At 37.3% G+C, this 20,822-nt stretch overlaps 1 protein-coding gene across 2 annotated transcripts in view; it reads left to right on the top strand.

Moving 5' to 3' along the window:
- Positions 1 to 20,822, top strand: part of MTA3 (metastasis associated 1 family member 3) — a gene marked incomplete at both ends in the record, with an annotated part of 150,390 nt that overhangs the window by 68,211 nt on the left and 61,357 nt on the right. For both annotated transcript variants that reach the window (XM_079720939.1, XM_079720940.1), the window contains 3 exons: positions 1,519 to 1,636; positions 13,546 to 13,648; positions 18,116 to 18,215. In XM_079720939.1, the coding sequence (XP_079577065.1) occupies positions 1,519 to 1,636; positions 13,546 to 13,648; positions 18,116 to 18,215 (321 nt within the window). The remainder of the gene's footprint in view (positions 1 to 1,518; positions 1,637 to 13,545; positions 13,649 to 18,115; positions 18,216 to 20,822) is intronic.

The raw sequence follows: 20,822 nt of genomic DNA, 5'->3' as shown, positions 1-20,822 counted from the left end.
TTGTTTTTTACAGAATTAAAGGGACATATTTTCTTTTAAAAAAATATTTTACTATGCTCAAAAGTGTTGTTCCCTTATCTCAAATGAAGTAAACATTGCCGAAAATGATTGATACAAACATGTAGAACTACTATGTATTAGAAGCCTAATAAAGAAAACTAAAACGAAAATAAGTATTCGAGGCAGAAAAAAGGTTAATAGACTCATGAAATTTGGAAAAGAAGGGTAGGGTTTGTCATCAGTCTGTCTAACAGAATGATGGATAATATGGATAATGATGGTGCTCAGAAATTAACTTTTGCTCACAGAAGCAGAAATAAATAGAGGACATATTCAGTATGTTTTAGTGTATTTTATTGTATTTGGCTGTTAAGAGAGTGGTTTTTTTTTTTTTTGGCTGTGATGCATGGCTTGTGGAATCTTCTTTCCCTGACCAGGGATTGAACCCAGGCCACTGCAGTGAAAGCACTGAGTCCTAACACTGGACTGCCAGGAAATTCCCTGAAATTTTTTTTTAAAGGTGATATTTATTGCCTTCTAATTTATTAACAATTTGTATATGCTAAGGACTGTAGTAGATGAAAATTTGCAAAGGTCTTTAGGATTTTTTTCCTATCCACTTGCTTTTTAACCACCTAAGTCCTTTATCAGTCTGCTGTTCTTAGGGATAGGCCCTTTCAGGATATAATACAGAGAATCCTGCAGTAGGTCACCCTCAGAACCACAGTGGGAAGCAGGGACAAGACTTTGCTGGTTCAGATGATCTCCAGTGGTTATGCAGAATTCAGCTAAGGATTTGTGGCTATAGGTCATTTTATCCATTAGGTCCAGTAACTAGGGTGCTTTGCTCTTTAAGGGTCCATGGAAAGTTAGGTGGGTATGCCAGTGGTGGTAGCATGTATAGTTATGTTTATATGCCTACCTATAGGTACGTATGAGTGTTTCAGAATTTAAAGGAGAACTGCAGAATTATAATTAATAGACATTTACTTGCATATATACAGTGTGACATATTAGTAAACGGCATATAAACTCAGTTCTTCTATAGTTTATTTAATGTGAGATGTGTGTGCATTTTAATATTTTTGATAAAATGTGGGCTGGACACTAAGTAAGAGTGCCGGGTATCTATGAAGGCATCCTTACTGTTTGGTGGGGGCTTTACAGCTTTAAATGATTACTTGATTTCAGGGGTCTTCCTTTGACTTTTGCTTAACTTTGCTAGCTTTTAGTTTTAGAGCAGTTAATGGTTTTCTGTTAGACTAAAGCAAATAATAATAACACTTTATTATCCACTTTTATTGTAAGCTATTTGTTTTGGTTTCATTTAATTTTATAATGTTTACCTGATGATAGTAACATCGTGCTCTTCTTAAAGATTTATGAATTTATTCACCAAAATGAAATTTTATACTCTGGAGTTTTATGGTTTCATTATTGTGACATTGGATTTATTGCTTTATAAAAAGTAGAAGGAATTATGTTTACCTAGGTATTTTCTGTCATTTTTTTTTCCAGGATACTTTTTTCTACTCATTGGTCTATGATCCCTCAGTGAAAACACTGTTAGCTGACAAAGGTGAAATCAGAGTGGGACCTAGATATCAAGCAGACATTCCAGAAATGCTCTTAGAAGGTATGTTTTCCTTTGGGTTGCAAATCCTTTGAAAACAAATGCACCTTGAAACTCAAATATTTTCCTCATATGGAAGAAACAACTTTCAGGCTAAAGTTTAAAAGTAACGGGCTCTTCCAACTTTAGAAATACAACAAACAGCAATGAAAAATAATTTAATCGATCAGTTATTCATTTTTTATTTTACACTTTCATGAGTTTTCTGCCTGTGTTTTTCTTTTAAATACAACTTTAAGAATGTTAGTGTTGTTGAACTTGTGTTTCAATGTGACATGCTCATGCCTTGAGATCCTGAGTGCCTTTATGTCATCTATCTATGGTAGCCTTGGAATCTAGTGAACATTTACATTTTGGTGGGGATTTTGGCTGATCTGCGTAGTTTCTATACCAGAGAGATTCAAAACTTTGCATTTTAAAAACAGATCTTCCTAGCAAGACTTTTCTTTCTTCTGTCATAATTATGTACTTAAAACCTTTATTTTCTGATTTCAAAAGTAAAACATTCTTACCATTAAAAAATAAAACACAAAGAAACGTGTAATATAGAAAATGAACACCATCCCCTTTCCTTCTTTCCAAACCCATATTTAATTACTAATGTTGTTCAGGGTATTTTTTTTTGGTACAGGCTCTGGCTCATAATCCATTCAGGAGTGGTCTTTGTGGGATGGCAAGTTGCACGTTGCTCTGCAATTGCTTCTTTCAGTTAATAGTGTATCTTTAGCATCTTTCCTGATGAGTAGAGTGGCTTTATTCTTTTCAGTGACTGTAGAGTTCTTAAGTCTGCATGGATGTGCCACAATTTATTTCCTTTACCAGTACCCTATTGACAGACTTTTAGGTGTTTACATTTTTTGATATTACAAATGATGCTTCTAGAAAAGCTTTACATATACTTAGGCTGTGTAAATATTTTTCAAGCATAGCTCCCTGGAAGATATTGAAAATGCTTCTTTGCCCTTCAGAAAGGCTGTTAATTTTCATATGAGTGAACCAGGTGCTTCCACCAATAGATTATTAAAGAACCCCCCTTGGGGCTTCCCTGGTGGCGCAGTGGTTGGGAGTCCGCCTGCCGATACAGGGGACACGGGTTCATGCCCCGGTCCGGGAAGATCCCACATGCCGCGGAGCGGCTGGGCCCGTGAGCCATGGCCGCTGAGCCTGCGTGTCCGGAGGCTGTGCTCCGCGGCGGGAGAGGCCACGACAGTGAGAGGCCCGCGTACCGCCAAAAAAAAAAAAAAAAAAAAAAAAAAGAACCCCCATTGCCCATTTTGTGATATTATTGTCTTGGCTTTTCATTTTTTGTTGTTGTTGCTGTTTTGTTTTTTGTCTTTAATTTATAAAAGTTACTTATGGTTTCCGTTACCGCTCTTCTGTAAATTTCTTGTGTATTTTCTTTTTTTTTTTTTTTTTTTTTTTTTTTCTGTACGTGGGCCTCTCACTGCTGTGGCCTCTCCCGTTGCGGAGCACAGGCTCCGGACACACACAGGCTCCGCGGCCATGGCTCGCGGGCCCAGCCGCTCCGCGGCATGTGGGATCTTCCGGGATCGGGGCACGAACCCGTGTCCCCTGCATCGGCAGGCGGACTCTCAACCACTGCGCCACCAGGGAAGCCCTCTTGTGTATTTTCTATTTGGTTATTTATATGTATTGGCAAGAGTATTTTGCATATTAAAGGTAAACAAATATAAAAGTATTTGCCCTTTGCCTACGAGTGTTGCACATACTGCCTCCTCACTTAAAAAATGTTAATGATTTTAAATTTGTTTTATTTATTTTTGTTATACAGAAATTGAGAATTTTTGTCGTACAGAAGTTTAGAATTTATCCCTTAAGGTTTATATAATTTGCATTCTTTACCTTGCCTTACCTATAGGAAATATATGCAGAAGAGTTAAGTCAACTCAGGATAGAGTTGTGTTGTCATTGTCAGTGGTGGGTAGGTGGGGTGACTGTGAATAATAACGGGTTGCAGACTTCTGCATTTTCATGAATTCAGTACCAGGAAAGGTCAGTCAGTAATGACTAAGCTTTGAGAACAGAATGCCACGTCTGCACTCATCTGTGTTTAGAAGTTTTTTTTTGAAGAAATTGTAAGTAGTGACTCAGTTTATTATAGGCTGAGAGATTGCATTTATTAGCATTCTGTTCTGTACAAACCATCTTTTCTTCCAGAAATAATTTTGGATGTTTTATAGTCCTTAGTGTTTGATCTTAGACTTTTATCACTACATGTAAGTGTTCACTAAATATTTATTGTTTTATTTTTAAAAACACTTGATTTTCAAGTTTTACAAATAGTGCTGCATTGAGTATCCTTTATATAATGCATAATTTTGTACTCTGGATATAACTGGAAAGTGTGTTCCCAGAAATGAAATTGCTAAGTCATAAGGCATGTGTTTTTGAAATTTTATACAAAATGGTAATTGTCTTCCAAGTAATTATTTACAGGTGTTTTTTTGCCTTGTTTTAATTAAGGTATAATTTATATGTAGTACATTTCACCCTCTTTTGTGACAGTTCTTTGAGTTTGGGGCAAATGTATACACTCTTAGTGAGATAGTTCAGCAAGTCCATCTATGCACAGGCCAAAAGCCAGGGGTGACCCTGGTGCTCATGTGTGCTTGTCGCCTGGCCCAAGTTCTACATCCCCTAAGCAGCCCTTTGTTACTCCTCCCTGAACTTTGATCTCTCCCCTTGTCAAACTCTGCAGACTGTGTCGTTCATGTAATCTTGTGTGCTATTTTTATTATTTGACTTTTAAAATTTTGGACTGTCTGAGCTGTTGATTGCGTGGTCCTCTCTCTCTTTTTCATAAGAAAAAAATTTATATATATATATTTTTTATTGAAGTATAGTTGATTTACAGTGTTGTGTTTTTAAATTTTTTTGATTTTTAAATTTATATATATATTTTATTGAAGTATTTTATTTTTTAATTTTAATTTATTTTTTTTTTATTTTGGGTGCGCCATGGCTTGCACGATCTCAGTTCCCTGACCAGGGATTGAACCCGGGCCATGGCAGTGAAAGCTCCAAATCCTAACCACTAGACCACCAGGAAACTCCCTAATTTTTTTTTTACGTTTGGTTCTTTCTTGAGCACTGACATAAGCCTAGGTGTATAGAAAGCCTAGAAAATTTTGTGTATTGCTCATGTAAAGATAAATGCTGAACCAAGTAATAAAGTTGGGATATTTCAAGTAATGGTGGGCATAAAAATCAGATCATGGAATCTCATGAGTTCTCACTTATCTGCAAAACTTTTATGTATGATATTGCCCCCCAAAAGCATAAAGCTGGTTAGAGTTAGTAATTTGGAAAGCATATCTACCTAGCTTAGAATTAAAAAAATTATTTTAGGAAACGAAATCATATATAAAATGCAATAATTTATTCTACAGTACTTCTCAATAAGGATTTGAATTCTTGAGGGTAAGAACCTTGAGGTTCTTCTTCCAGGTAAAAGGAAAGATTCTTAACAGCTTGTGTCATTTGGGGAGTTACACCAGTTGTGACTAAATATTCGTTAATACAATAGATCTTATAATTCATTAACAAGTATTAATTGCCTTTAACATTGCGTTTCTCTTAGTAGTCTTCCGGGTGGGTGGTTTACAAACTTTATTTAGGCAATAGAACCCTTTCTTATTATGCAGTATGACCTTAAATAAGGAAGTCAGGTTGTTGTGGGTGAAGTGGAAGAGAAGGCCCTGTTGAGTCTCTTGAGGTACCTTATTGAACCTTAGGATTCAGAGAATCAACTTGAAGGCCACTGTGCCGATTAGAATCCTGTCTCTTCGTTGCACAGTCAAAACCCCCAATCCTTGCAGTTAGAAGCGCTTATGATGAAGTCCCTTTGTAACATAGTATAACGAAGGAGCTCCACTGTTTTCCCTTTGCCTTTTCCCATTTTTTAAATCTTAAAATTTATTTTATTGCCAACAGTATGAATTGTGGTAGAAAATGTAGTTATATTGGAAACAAAAAGTAGTAGTCCCTCAGATCATCCCTTCTAACCCTAACTATTAACCACTGTTATTAATTTAACATGTTCTCCCAGACTGTTTGTTATATAAATATGTATAGAGACCCATGAAATTATGTTCTGTAGTATTCCTCGTGTGATAGATCCAAGTTTATTTTATCTATTTCTTATGTGTTTAATGGTCGGGCAAGTTTCCCCTCAGTTGTTCTTTACAATTTCTTGGTTGTGGCGGGTTTCTCATGTCGATGAAATTTTTTTTTCTTACTGTCAAAGTTTATCATCAATTTGTCAATTTCTTCCTTTGCAGATTTCATTAGGATTCTGATTGAAATTGTATTAATATTAAGATTATTTTGGGAGTTGATTGATTATTTTATAATACTGGGTCTGCTTCTGAGGTTTCTGTTCTATTCCCCTGGTCTGTCTGTCTGTTCATGCTCTAGTAACCCATGTTTTAGTTATAGAGGCTTTGTAGTATGTGTTAATATCTGGTGAGGCTAGTTCCCCTCTTATTTTTCGAAGCTTGACTAACACCAGAAAAAGAAAAATCTTCCTTCCTGTTTTTATTGGGACTGCAGTTAATTTTTAAGTTAATTTAGACAGACATTTTGATGATTTTGAAACATCCTATCCAGACACAAGGGATTCTTTCTCTTTGTTCAAGGCTACTTTTGGGTCTTGTGGAAGTTTTTTGTTTGTTTGTTTTGTTTTAATACAGATTTTATATATTTCTTGTTAAGTTTATTTTACTTATTTATTTTTTTTCTGGCTGCTTTGGGTCTTAGTTGCTGCGTGCGGGCTTTCTCTAGTTGCAACGAGCAGGGACTCCTCTTTGTTGTGGTGCGTGGGTTTCTCATTGTGGTGGCTTCTCTTGTTGCAGAGCACAGGCTCTAGGTGCACGGGCTTCAGTAGTTGCAGCACGTGGGCTCAGTAGTTGTGGCACGTGGGCTCTAGAACGCAGGCTCAGTAGTTGTGCTACATGGGCTTAGTTGCTCCGCGGCATATGGGATCCTCCCAGGATCGTACCCGTGTCCCCTGCACTGGCGGGCGGATTCTTAACCACTGCACCATCAAGGAAGTCCCAAGTTTATAACTTGTTACCTTTATTTATACGTGTTCTTCTTTAACAATGAAAAACATTGTATTTTTCAACATAAATGAAAGTCACTTTGGGCTCTTATTTCAACTTAAAGCATTTAGCATATCCAAAATGTTTTTTTCACTTGTAATCAGGAAACCCACTAGATGCAAGATTTAAAGAACCCCCTTCTTCTAATTAGTATATTTTCTGGGAAGGAGGAGTAGGGTGGCAGATCGGTGCTCCAGCAGTTAAACCACACTTGAAAAACACAGACACTGCCATCATAGAAGCTTTCATACACAGCCAGTACCTGTTTGCAGGGGAATTAAATCGTAGAAAACATCATGTTCAAGAACAGATATTTAGGACTTGACGCAGTCTGTGCTTACTAACCCTTTTGATACTCTTGAGTGGGTACGTTTAGACCAGTACCCACTCCAATTTGCATTGGCATTGGATGTAGAACTTGAATTAATATCCTGAGTAGGTGGAAGCATCAGCTCCATGCCAGAATATATTACAGGCTTGCTTTCTTTGTGAATGTGTCCTGATGAATTTAAGACATTGTTGTGGCATTTGTCTTGCTGGTGAATATTTCTTTTTTGTGGCTTTAGAATTTTAAAATTCATTTATGGCTACCCACCATCTAGCAAACTCTTGAGATCTTGAAAGATCAGTATGCAGCTTGCAAGCGAAGGTGAAGGTTTGTTTTTTAGATTTTAAATCTTTATTGAGTTTGAATAACTACCTAGAGAATTTTCTGTAGAAAAAAGATGTCATATGTAGTAAGTTTTGAATTATTATTTAGCTGTATTGTAACATTGGAATTTTAAGAAATTATTTACATCTTAAACTTTGTAACTGTTAAGAGTATTATAACATTAAATTATTAAACAAAAATGACTTTGGATTCACAGTTTTGGGTAAAATCTGGCTGTACTATGTTTTAGCTGAGTTACCTTGGGAAAATTATTTAACCTCTCCAAGTTCCCATTTCTTCCTCTTTAAAAAGTGAGTAATAATGTATGTGCGTACATCATAGTGTTGTGATGATCAAATGAAGTAATTCTTGTAAAGCATTTATTTTTAATTTTTTAAAATTTATTTTGTTTTTATTTATTTATTTTTGGCTGCATTGGGTCTTTGTTGCTACACGCGGGCTTTCTCTAGTTGCGGCGAGCGGGGCCTACTCTTCGTTGCAGTGCGCATGCTTCTCATTGCGGTGGCTTCTCTTGTTGTGGAGCACAGGCTCTAGGCGCGTGGCAGGCTTCAGTAGTTGTGGCTCGTGGGCTCTAGAGTGCAGGCTCAGTAGTGGTGGCGCACGGGCTTAGTTGCTTTGTGGCATGTGGGATCTTCCCAGACCAGGGATTGAACCTGTGTCCCCTGCATTGGTAGGGGGATTCTTAACCACTGTGCCACCAGGGAAGTCCTTGTAAAGCATTTAGCACAGCACCTGCTGCTCAGTGTTCACTATTACAGTTGCTTCTCCCGGGCCACCAACTGTCTACTGCTACTAATTAAGTAACTCTTGTCTGTATTTGGGAATTTAGGGTGTGTCTCTCTTTGAAAGTTAAAGAATTAGAATAGTCTCTTATGCTAAAATACATGCCTTTTAAACTTGAATTAGCTCATATACAGTCAATAGAAAAATGTCAGTATAGTGTGGAAATTGTCAGTTCATCTGAGGCTTTTCTAAGCAGTTATTCTCACAGATGAAGAGCGTTTAAGAAAAAAAAAAACCAGTATATTTTGCATCTTAGAGTTACAGATGAAGGAATGAGAAATATCTTCCCCAGTGTTTATAAAAACGTATACCCTAGATTTTATTTTTAATTTTGTTGAAACTGTACACAGTGACCTACATCTAGGTGGAGGAAGCATAAGTCCAGGGTTTAAGAAGATAAAGGATTGACTGACCTTTGTGCTTGGTGCAAATGTCAGTGGAGATTTAGCTGTGTTGGTATTTTTGTTATGATTATTACTTTTTTTTTTTTAAGTGCTCTGGTTCTTAGGTTTTAAAATTTTTGTCCTATTTTTCCGTAGACACTGTTATTTTCAAGTGTGTAATTTTGCAGAATGTGTTTTCTGCAATGTGGTACATGTTAATCAACTTAAAAACACCAGACCATAACAAGTAAGTGTAAGCAGATATCGGTTGCAACCATGTGAGCGCAGTAGTTCGTAACCCAGGGCAGTTTTGTCTTCCATGGGACATTAGACAATGTCTATAGACATTTTTGGTTGTCACACCTGGGGGGAGGGGGAGATGCTACTGGCGTCTAGTGGGTAGAGATCATGACTGCTGCTGAGCATAGTACAATGCGCAGGACAGCCCCCATGACAAGGAGTTGTCGGCCCAAAGTGTCAACAGTGCACACTGTGTACAGAGGAACTCTACTGTAAAGGGTTTTGGGGACATAGTAAGCACTAAATAAATGTTAGTTAATATGTACATAGTTATAGTAATATTTAAATTTTCAAATATGTATTATATTACCTGGTCTATTTCTGTGGTTTTTATTGTTTATTTTTGTGCCAGTACCACATTGTTTGATTACTGTTGCTATATATTATAATCCCACCCAGTTTAGAGGACCCTCTTATATTATTCTTTTAATAATGATAATATTCTTTGATTTGTAGAGATTAATATTTGAATTATTTTGTGGGCTTTCAGAACTAAATTTTGTTAAATTTAACTTGAAGTACTTGTACAAAAATGACAGCCTTAAGATTTTAAAATATTCTTTATTCAAGTCATCTTATGTTCTCTGAAAGTTTTGTAATTTCTTTATATAAACATACTTCCAATTTTGTTTCTTAGTATTTTATATTTTTGTTGCCATAATATATGTGATTTTTTTTTTTTTTACATTTTTGTTTTCATTCTCTTTGGAATGCCATTGGGTTTTATATATTCATTTTTTATTGTGCCTTTCTTGTAATTTATTTTTAAAATCTATTTTTATTGAGATATAATTGCCATATAACACAGTGTATGTTTAATTTGTTGATTTGATTACATTTAGGTATTGCAGGTTGGTTACCACCATAGCATTAGCTATCTATCGTGTCATAATTATCACTTCTTTTTTGTGGTGGGAACAAAGATCTAGTCTCTTATCAACTTTGAAGTTTATAATAACAGTATTGTCTGTAATCACTGTGCTGTGCATTAGATTTCCAGAACTTACTTACCTAGCTGTTGGAAGTATGTACCCTTAAACAATCTCTCCCCATCCCCCTCCACTCCACCCCCTTTCCAGCCCCTGGTAACCACCATTCTACTCTGTTTTAATGAGTTTGGCTTTTTAAGATTCCACATAAAGTGATATCATACAGTTTGTTTCTAGTAACCTATTATTCCTTTGATGCATCACTTAAAACATTGCCCAGAACTTTCAGAACATTAATAAAAATGGTGATAAATGGCAGCCTTCTGTGTTTCTGAATTAAATATAATATACTCTGATGGTTGTTGCAGAGAAAATGAATTATATTTAGAACAAAGAATATTTCTAGTTGTCTAACAAAGGGTCTATAGGATGACAGCTCCATCCAGCCTTAGTTCTTCAGTCTTTGAACAATGGTCTGTGCTCTTTGGGGGTATACTGAAGAAGTACTTTGCCATTATTTTCTAGAAATCTTAAAATATAGCTGAAGGATTAGGGCTAACATATAAAATCATTGTTGAATCTACATTTCTTCAAAATTATGAAGAGGAACGTATGAAGCAAAAAATTGGATGCTATATATAATCGTGTAAGTAGTTGGTAAATACATTTGGCAGGAATTCACAGAGAGAGAGAGCTTCATGGGCTGGTGTGGGACTAGAGCAGATTGTAATTGCCCAGATTATCATAAATGGAGGAGGAAAGTGAGATTATTGCAATGACTGGAATGAACATGACCAGAGCGTAGAATTCTTCTTGGTTCAGTCTCTGGCTCATACCACATTTCCCAAGACCATTCTACAGATTGTTGATAGCGTAGTTGAGGGTTTCATTATACAGATTCTAGAGCTTCTTAAAAGTTTTTCCCTTGTGAAAAAGTGATTAAACTGATATAAATGTAATTATATGATGAATCCAAAATGGGGAATTCCCTAGAGTGACTGTTTGAATAGAACATTCTATATTCTTTTTATGTTCTTGTTATTTTTGTTCTCATCCCATGGTATTGTATGTTTTAGTTGTTAGAAATGCATTCAGGAGTGTTTTATTATTGTTTTACAGCAAATTTATTTAGAATTCTTATACTGAATTATCTTTTCTCTGTATGCTGCAGAATGTATGGATAGGATTGAAATTTATCAACTTAACTGACTTAAATTTGAAAAGTAAATATCAGTTTTACCCTTACATTCTAGAATATATAATAGAAGGGGCTTAATACTGAATAGCATCATCATTTCATCTTGTGTTATTTAAAAATGCAGATAATTATTATTATATTTCTTTCTTTTCTATTTTACTATTTATCTTACTTAACATGTATTTCTTGGAGATACTGGGGAGTATAATTGTGTCATTTTCCTTTCAAAAGTTTCATGCAGTTTACAAACGTTTGGGTTTGTAAATGGTTTTTAAAAATGAACCAAATGAATCTTTTTTTTAACATCTTTATTGGAGTATAATTGCTTTACAATGGTGTGTTAGTTTCTGCTTTATAACAAAGGGAATCAGCTATACATATACATATATCCCATATCTCCTCCCTCTTGCGTCTCCCTCCCACCCTCCCTATCCCACCCCTCTAGGTAAGTTACATGCATTGTAAGCAAAAACAATGAACAACGAAATCCTTTTAAACACTTGATATGTCTTTGGTATAGTACTCACTCTGGTCTGCTTGTGCTTCTTTATGTTGGGGGTGGCAATTGACTTTTTTGTACCTGACAGCAGTGGCTGACAGGAGACTGCAGATGGGGTGGCCGATTCTGCCCTCCCGCTTTCTTTTTTTTTTTTTTTTTTTTTTTTTTTTTTTTTTGGCGGTATGCGGGCCTCTCACTGTTGCGGCCCCGTTGCGGAGCACAGGCTCCGGACGCGCAGGCTCAGCAGCCATGGCTCACGGGCCCAGCCACTCCGCGGCATGTGGGATCCTCCCGGACCGGGGCACGAACCCGTGTCCCCCGCATCGGCAGGCGGACTCTCAACCACTGCGCCACCAGGGAAGCCCCCGCTTTCTCCTTTTGCGCCTCAATACCTGATTGCTCCCATCCTAGGAGGGAACACATTAATAAGCCTATAGCCTCGATTCATCAGTCACCAAGGGATGTTCAGCCTCCTAGTATGTCAGTCAGTGCAAGACACTCTGCCTGATATTATAGATGCAGTGATCAAAACCAAAACAGCCCAAACCAATTCCTAGCCTGATAGGGAATTCATAGCTGTAAATTGGAATCCAATCAACTCCCAAGTCTGTTTTCCATTACCATCTTTTATCCTAACATTGAGTCTTGCCTGATGGTTATATCTCCTCATGAGATGTTCCTAAAACAAAGCATCCTGTATTATCTTCAGTCTTTTCCTCAACCTCTTGATTGTTTCCTTCTTTGTGTTAATGCCAGCACTATCTATGTAGTTCTCAAGACTGGAAACCTACCTGTTATACCAGTCTGTCACTGTCATTTCTAAATATTCTCTCTTAACTCTTTATTGTCACTGTCAATACCATGTCTCCCTGTCTGTATCACGTATCTCTGTAGAGCAAATTATTCCATTGCTAAGTGTTGGATGTGAAATTTGTTTCTGGTTTTGTCACTCTACTGCTAAAAAGGCAAGGGCTTCTTATTACCTCCAAATAAAAATCTATTCAGAAAATCTGTGCAGAATCTTCAGTAATATTTTCATAACCCACTTCTTTTAGCTATCTCTTTCATTCCCCTTGATGTACTCCTGACAAAATGAGCTACTTTTCTACCACATCTTAAAGCCCCATGACTTTGTTCACATTCTCATTTCTTTTTTTAAAAATTTTAATCAATTCTTTTATTATTTACAACAGTCTTTTGATAATTTCTGCCAAATTTGTTGATATATTCTTTTTTTTTTAACATCTTTATTGGAGTATAATTGCTTTACAATGGTGTGTTAGTTTCTGCTTTATAACAAAGTGAATCAGTTATACATATAAGTATGTCCCCATATCTCTTCCCTCTTGCGTCTCCCTCCCTCCCACCCTCCTTATCCCACCCCTCTAGGTGTCCACAAAAAAATATGGAACGCTTCACGAATTTGCGTGTTGTCATCCTTGCGCAGGGGCCATGCTAATCTTCTCTGTATTGTTCCAATTTTAGTATATGTGCTGCCAAAGCAAGCACCATTCTCATTTCTTACTTTACGTTCTCTCCCCCTGCCAGTGCATTCATACCCTTCAGTTCTTAGCAGGAATGCCACCTCGTGCATGACATCGTTCCCTAACTAGCCTGAAATGATTTCTCTAATCTTTAGGATCTTACAGTCATATCTATACGTCTCTGTGACATCTGTTTCTTTTCATGTGTATCCTAGTTATTTATGAGTAAGTTTTATCATAACTTGAGCATCTTTCTTTTCTGTCTCTATGTCCCTTAGTGAGGCTTGGGGCCTCACGCATACAAATACACAGGAAAGACATGTTCATGACTAAGTGAAGACATCATATGGTCGGTTTGGTTGTGTTATCATCAGCGTTCACTTTACAGAGTGTTCTACATCTTCTGTCTGATAAAATGTATGCAAACCATGTACATTTACCTTATACTTTCAATGCTGTGGTGACCACAGTCATCAATCATATGTGACAATGTATGTGCCTTGTGAGTAACAAGACTCCATTTTCTTTGTTCTTGGACAGGAGAATCAGATGAGAGGGAACAGTCAAAATTGGAAGTGAAAGTTTGGGACCCAAATAGCCCACTTACAGATCGACAGATTGACCAATTTTTAGTTGTAGCACGGTGAGTATGGCACTGTGGAGTCAAGAGATGTCTTTTCTTTTTATAAAAGAATTTATAGAAAATTTATGAATTTTCCTTTTTTGTGTTCTATTTTTCATTGGTTGTATTTTTCTTTTTCTAACTGTGTAAGAAAGTCGAATATATATCACACCTCTTCCTAAATAATATGGTTTATTATCGTTAGTTTCTGTTTTAAAAATGAAAATAGATTTATTAATTCTTACTGATTAAGAAAATACATGCTCCTTGTAAAAATGTAAGCACTACAGAAAAGTATAAAGTAGAAACTCAACACCTGAAATCCCATATCTTCAATTAAAGCAGTGCTCTCCTTTAAGCTAGTCAGGGGTTATTCAGGTGTCAGTAATAATGTGCTCCTCTACTTGCACCCACGTATGAGTACTGTCTGTTGGCCAGGTGCAAGGCTGTCCTTTGGGAGTCCTACGCCTGGCTCCCTGGCTGCCTTGCCCACCCCCTCACCCCCCACCCAACCCCTGTTCTTGAGAAAATGAGTGGACACAAGTTTATTTTTATTGTTTCAATTATAAAAGTAAATGATGTTCGTGGGGGAATTGCTGCAAAGCAGAAAGTAAATGAGATTATCATAGCATTGTAATAGCAGAAAAATTGGAAAAAACCTAAAAGTACATCAGCAAGCAGTTGATGAATGAATTGAGGTATATTTAGTAATGGAGTATTACTTTACAACAAGGAAAATGAATGAATTAGGGCTATATGTAGCAAAGAGATAAACCTCAAAAACAGTGTTGAGTAAGAATACATACAGTATGGTCACTGATAAAAAAAATTTTACAATGTGCAAACAATGTCTTATTTCATTAATGGGCATATGTATGCATATGCATATTATATATATATATGTATGAGTTCTGGGAATGTGTATTGATAAAATTTGTTTCCTTAAAAAAATGAACCAAGAGACTTCCTTGGTCCAGTGGTAAAGAATGTGCCTTCCCATGCAGGGGATGTGGGTTTGATCCTGCTCGGGGAACTGAGATCCCACATGCCACGGGGCAGCTAAGCCTGAACGCCCCACAACTAATGAGCTCATGCGCCTCAACTAGAGAGCCTGCGTGCTGCAAACTACAGAGCCTGTGTGCTCTGGAGCCATGTGCCACAGCTAGAGAGAAGTCCATGCACCGCAACAAAGAGCCTGTGAGCCGCAACAAAAGATCCCTCATGCCGCAACTAAGATCTGATGCAGCCAAAAAAAAAGAAAAAAACAAATGTGGCAAAATATTATCTTTTTAATTTTTTTGATTTATTTATTTTATTGAAATATGGTTAATTTACAATCGTATATTAGTTTCAGGTGTACAACATAGTGATTCAATATTTTTATAGATTATACTCCATTTAAAGTTATTACAAAATAATGGCTATATTGCCCTGTGCTATACAATATATACTTATTGCTTCAAACATGGCAAAATATTAGAATGAGGTAGATCTGGACATGATTACAAGCATCTTCATTATATTCTCTAATTTTTTGTTGAATGTTTTTTATAATACAAAGGACAAAAGGGTCTTAGCCCATCCTTAGCACTGTTCATAGTGCCAGTCACCATGGAAGTCATATATCATATCGGTGGGTAGGCATTTAGACTCCAGAGCCCACACGCCTAGCCACTAACTGATTAGATGAAGAGACTTGATATATATACATTGTTGGGGAGGAGCCAGTCAGTGGAATAGAGGAGACTGAAGATTCGGGAATGGAAATGAATCATTGGTGGAACCGCTGCCCTAGAGACTCCAGACAGGTTATCTGGATTTTGTATTATTTAGTAGATTTTGCAGTTTCAGATTTGATTTTCATTGTTTTTTTTCCTTTTCCTTATTATGACGGGCCATGTTTTCTTTTTTCTTGAAGCCAGCATGAGAGGCACCGAGGAGAAGCACCTAGTATCTTCTTCAATTTTTGTTTTTTTTAAAAAAATCTAAATACAGGGCTTCCCTGGTGGCACAGTGGTTGAGAGCCCACCTGCCGATGCAGGGGACATGGATTCGTGCCCCGGTCCGGGAAGATCCCACATGCTGTGGAGCAGCTGGGCCCGTGAGCCATGGCCGCTGAGCCTGCGCGTCTGGAGCCTGTGCTCCGCAATGGGAGAGGCCACAACAGTGAGAGGCGGCCTGCGTACTGAAAAAAAAAATCTAAATACATATTAAACCCAGTTAAGCACCACTGCACATCCCACCAGAATGGTTAAAATTTAAAAGACTGGGCTTCCCTGATGGCGCAGTGGTTACGAATCCGCCTGCCAGTGCAGGGGACACGGGTTCGAGCCCTGGTCCGGGAAGATCCCACATGCCTCTGAGCAACTAAGCCCCATGTGCCACAGCTGCTGAGCCTGTGCTCTAGAGCCTGTGAGCCACAACTACTGAGCCCGCTTGCCACAACTACTGAAGCCCACGTGCCTAGAGCCCATGCTCCCCCACAAGAGAAGCGACCGCAGTGAGAAGCCCGCGTGCCACAACGAAGAGTAGCACCCGCTCGCTGCAACTACAGAAAGCCCACGCGCAGCAATGAAGACCCAACGCAGCCAAAAATAAAATAAATAATAAAAATAAATACATTAAAAAAATTTTAAAGACTGACAGTGCCAAGCACTGGTGAAGATTTGGGACAACCAGCACTCTCATATTCTGTTGGTTGTAGTGCAAGTTGGTACAGCTGCTTTAAAAAACTGTTTGCTGTCATCTAACACACATATCCCTTAAGTTTCACTCCTAAATATATATGCAGCAGAAATGCATACACCTGTGTGCCAAAAAGATACATATACAGATGGCAGTAATGGCACTATCCATAGTAGCCCCAGCTTTGAAACACATGTCCATCAACAATAGAGTGGGGGTGGGGCATCGTGCAAAGTAATGCTCACAGCAAGGAAATGAACGAACGCAGCTCATTCACAGCAGGCAGCATGGGTGAATCCACAGGCATAGTTTTGAACAAAAGAAACTGGATGTGAAAAGTGTGCATAGCGTGTGATTCTGTTTAAGTTTTCGATTGAGCAAAACTAATCTTTGATGTTAGAATCTGGGATGCTGGTTCCCTTCCACTAGGAAGTAGTGATTGGGAAGGAACCCGAAGAGTCTTCTGGGTGCTGTCATGATCTGTGTCTTGACCTGGATGCTGGTGGCATGGATGCATTGACTTTGTGGTAACTGAATAGCTGTACAATGTGTGCTTTTTGCATGTGTTTTATATTTTAATTAAAACCTTAAAAAAAAAATCTCTTCCTCAGCTAACATGTTTAAAACCCAGACAACAAGCAGGAAGCCTTACCTTCATTTCACGCTTTCTTTCTTTCTTTTTTACTTATTTATTTATTTATTTTTATTTTGGGCTGCATTGGGTCTCCATTGCTGCACACGGACGTGCTGTAGTTGCGGCGAGCAGGGGCTACTGTTCGTTGCGGTGTGCGGGCTTCTCATTGTGGTGGCTTCTCTTGTTGCGGAGCACGGGCTGTAGGTGCACGGGCTTCAGTAGTTGTGGCACGTGGGCTCAGTAGCTGTGGCTCACGGGCTCTAGAGTGCAGGCTTGGTAGTTGTGGCGCACAGGCTTAGTTGCTCCACGGCATGTGGGATCTTCCCGGACCAGGGCTCGAACCCATGTCCTCTGCATTGGCAGGTGGATTCTTAACCACTGCGCCACCAGGGAAGCCCACGCTTTATTTCTTGAAGTTAGGGTTCTCTGTGTATGGGAAGGCCTTCTAAATCACTAAATGAAAATCAGTGTTGTGGTAATTGTTTTTTTTTTTTTTTTGAAATCTGTTATATATTGAGTCCTTGAAGGAAGAGGTTGCTGCAGTTGATGATATCTCATTTCAAGGAAAAAATGTTATTGGGATTTCACCGTTTGGGCTAAAAAAGTGGTCAGAACTTGCTTTGCAAGAATAGTCAAATTCTGCATCACATTTATTTCTCATTTTTGAAGCACATTTGGAAAGCAACTTGTTTATTCCATGGCATTTCATTATAGATCTTTCCCTTCTTTATGCCACCACACAAGCCTCTTTTTCTTAATTGTTTAAAATATATTTATTTATTTTGGCTTCAGTGGTCTTAGTTGTGGCATGCGGACTTCTTAGTTGCGGCATGTGAACTCTTAGTTTCAGCATGTATGCGGGATCTAGTTCCCTGACCAGGGATCGAACCCAGGCCCCGTGCATTGGGAGCATGGAGTCTTACCCACTGGACCACCAGGGAAGTCCCTCTTTTTCTTAATTTAATTGTAATGACACATATGTGTAGTGAATTGGCTTGTCAATTGTTAAATCATAAGGAAAATACTTTTTGTCTGATATTTGATTCTTAAACATCAAAGAACTTGTTTGACTTTTACAACTGTTCATTTACTACCCAAATGTGTTTTTTTTAAAGATAAAAAAATAACAGTGCCTTAATCTTTCCTCTTTGTTTGTGTGGTTTATCCAGTGCTGTCGGGACATTCGCTCGAGCCCTCGATTGCAGCAGTTCTGTAAGGCAGCCTAGTTTGCATATGAGTGCAGCTGCAGCTTCTCGAGACATCACCCTGGTAAGACGCTTTTTGAAATTTGGGGGTTATTATTTCGTCTGCTACTTGTTTAATTTAAAAGCCAATATAGCAATGTTGTAGACGTGAGAACTTCCTGGCTCTAAGCCCTGCTGACTGTTAGGTTGATTTGGCTTGGCTGGTTGATTAACTGTGGTGTCTCATTCCTAAGTCACCCCTTGTGTTTGTGGGCTGGGACAAGTAAGAATGACTATTCACAGAGTAGGTACAAAATGATAAAAAAATATTTTGGGGAAAACAATTCAATATTCTGATTCATCTGTTTTCACTTTGGTGCTTTTTTGGTGTATTCCATCTACACCAAACTACATAAATAGTTGTAGCTCACACATAGTGCTTTACAATTTTTTTAAGTGAAAGTAGCCATCTCTTGAAACCATTGCTATAGGAGTTATTCTATTGTCATGCCATTAGTCAGTATTAAATATTTAAAGTTTTTTTTTGTCTGTTCATTAGAAAGAGGTTCTGTTTTCTTAAATTATTTCATTATATTATGGTTGCTATCTTTTAAGGCTATTTCCTTTCTTCCCTTGGTGATCAAATGAGGCTTCCCACATTCAGCTTAATTATACCACTGAGGCCTGCTGTGGCTGGGCATCAGGCTTGGCACTTGCTCCCTTCTCTGCACCCTCCAGCAAAGCAGACCTGCATGTTTTTGCCTATTGAAGTTCCTTAACTGTATTGATTGCCACTCCCTCTGAGATATTCATGGTAGGATGCTCATTTTACAGATGAGGAAACTGATGTATGGCAAGGTTAAGTTGTTTGATATTCATTACACGTAATAAAAGTTAGCATTTTGTTTTCTGATGGAATGGAATACGATGATAGGTTTTATTACTTTCTCATTATATTCCAATTTGAAGTGTTTTCCACAAAATATTTATCATGACAATGTAAAAACTTGTACTAGAATGCACAACAAATTTGTTTCTTATAATTCTTTCTTGTATTTTTGTACAATTATAGATGATGATGAAAGCATTAATAGGCTGTAGCCTTTAAGGAACCCTTTTCCCTGTCCTTTCTCAAAGACTAGAATGTTGTTTATAGAAACAAGTTTTGTTCTCTCCGTTGGTACATTAATATTTTATGAAAGTTTAGGGGTTTCAAAATAGGTTTGTATTTTGGTTGTTTAGCACTTTTAGAGTGCTTTTTTGAACATGCAAGAGTACACGTGTCACTTTGTAACAACCTTAAATCCTGTCAACAGGTATTTATGTGAACCAGAACTACATGGAATCTAATCACTACCTGTTTAAAAATTTTTCCCCCAATTCTAAAATTAGTTTATTCTTATTATGAAAAAATTTAAAAAGTAAAGTACAGCAGCCAAAAAAAAAAAGTTTTGTCCTCATTATCCAGAGTAGAATATTCTTACCATTTTATGTTTCCTTTCAGCCACTTTTTGTGCATTGCAAACAATATACTAGCAAATTATAGAATAGTACAGAAGATAATATAATAAAATACTATGCAATGCCACCTAAAGCAGATGTTAACATTTTAGTTCTTTGGATTAAACGGATTTTCAACCACTATATTAATGATGAAATCCCTAATATTCTCTCCCTAATCCTATTCCCCATCCTCCATCTGTACCCCTGGCCCTGATCATCCCTGCCTCCTGACAAGAGGGCAGCCACTATATCAAATCTGCTGTGTATCTAGTCTGTGTTTTTCTAGTTTTACTATGTATTGATATTTCCAAAAACAACATGAACATTGTTTTACATGTGTTTAAATCTACTTTGTAACATTTTTCTATTTGCTTATTAGTGAGATGTAGCCATGTTAATAAATATGTACCTCTTTCACTCATTTTTAACTCCTTGGTAGTATTTGTAGTATTGTTTCATAGAATACTACACCACATTATTTATGTGTTCTCTTACCAGTGAACATCTGGAGTACTTTAAAAACATTTTCCTTTGCTATTACCCATAATGCTGCATTGGAAATTCTAACACATGTCCTTTCTGAGCATGTGTGTGAGCTTTCTAGGCTGTAACTAGAATTGGAATAATTATTCATAGCGATTCGTAGGGTGGTGCTCATTTTCAGTTTGACCACGTGCTGCCAAATTATTCTATTATATACCATACTAGAAATTTATAATCCCACAAGAAGTTAATGCCTGTTTTTCTTTCTGCATCTATTTTCTTACATTGTCTTCAACACTTGGACACTTGCTATGTTCAGACTAAAATTTTTTACTAACCTGATGCTGCCTCATTTTAATTTATATTTCCCTGATTACTTAATGAGGCTAAGCATATTTTCATATTGGCTCTTCAAATTTTTTCTTCTTTGTATTTTAGATTCATGTATCTTTTGTACATTCTTCACTTACATTATTATTCTATTTTTGTCTAATAGTTTTAAAGTTTTCATATTTAAGACTGTAAATATATCTGGACTTTATTTTTAAGAATGGAGTGAGGTAGGGGTCTAATTTTGTTTTTCTCCATATGGTTATTCCAGCACCTTTTATTGAATTTGTTGTTTCCTCATGATTTTGTAATGCCCCTTCTATCTTATTTCATGGTTCTAGATATGCTTAGGATTCTTAATCTATTCTCTTCTGTT

Source organism: Hyperoodon ampullatus, assembly GCF_949752795.1.
Source record: "Hyperoodon ampullatus genome assembly, chromosome: 15".
Classification (NCBI taxonomy): domain Eukaryota; kingdom Metazoa; phylum Chordata; class Mammalia; order Artiodactyla; family Ziphiidae; genus Hyperoodon; species Hyperoodon ampullatus.
This window is presented reverse-complemented; position numbering and strand designations above follow the sequence as displayed.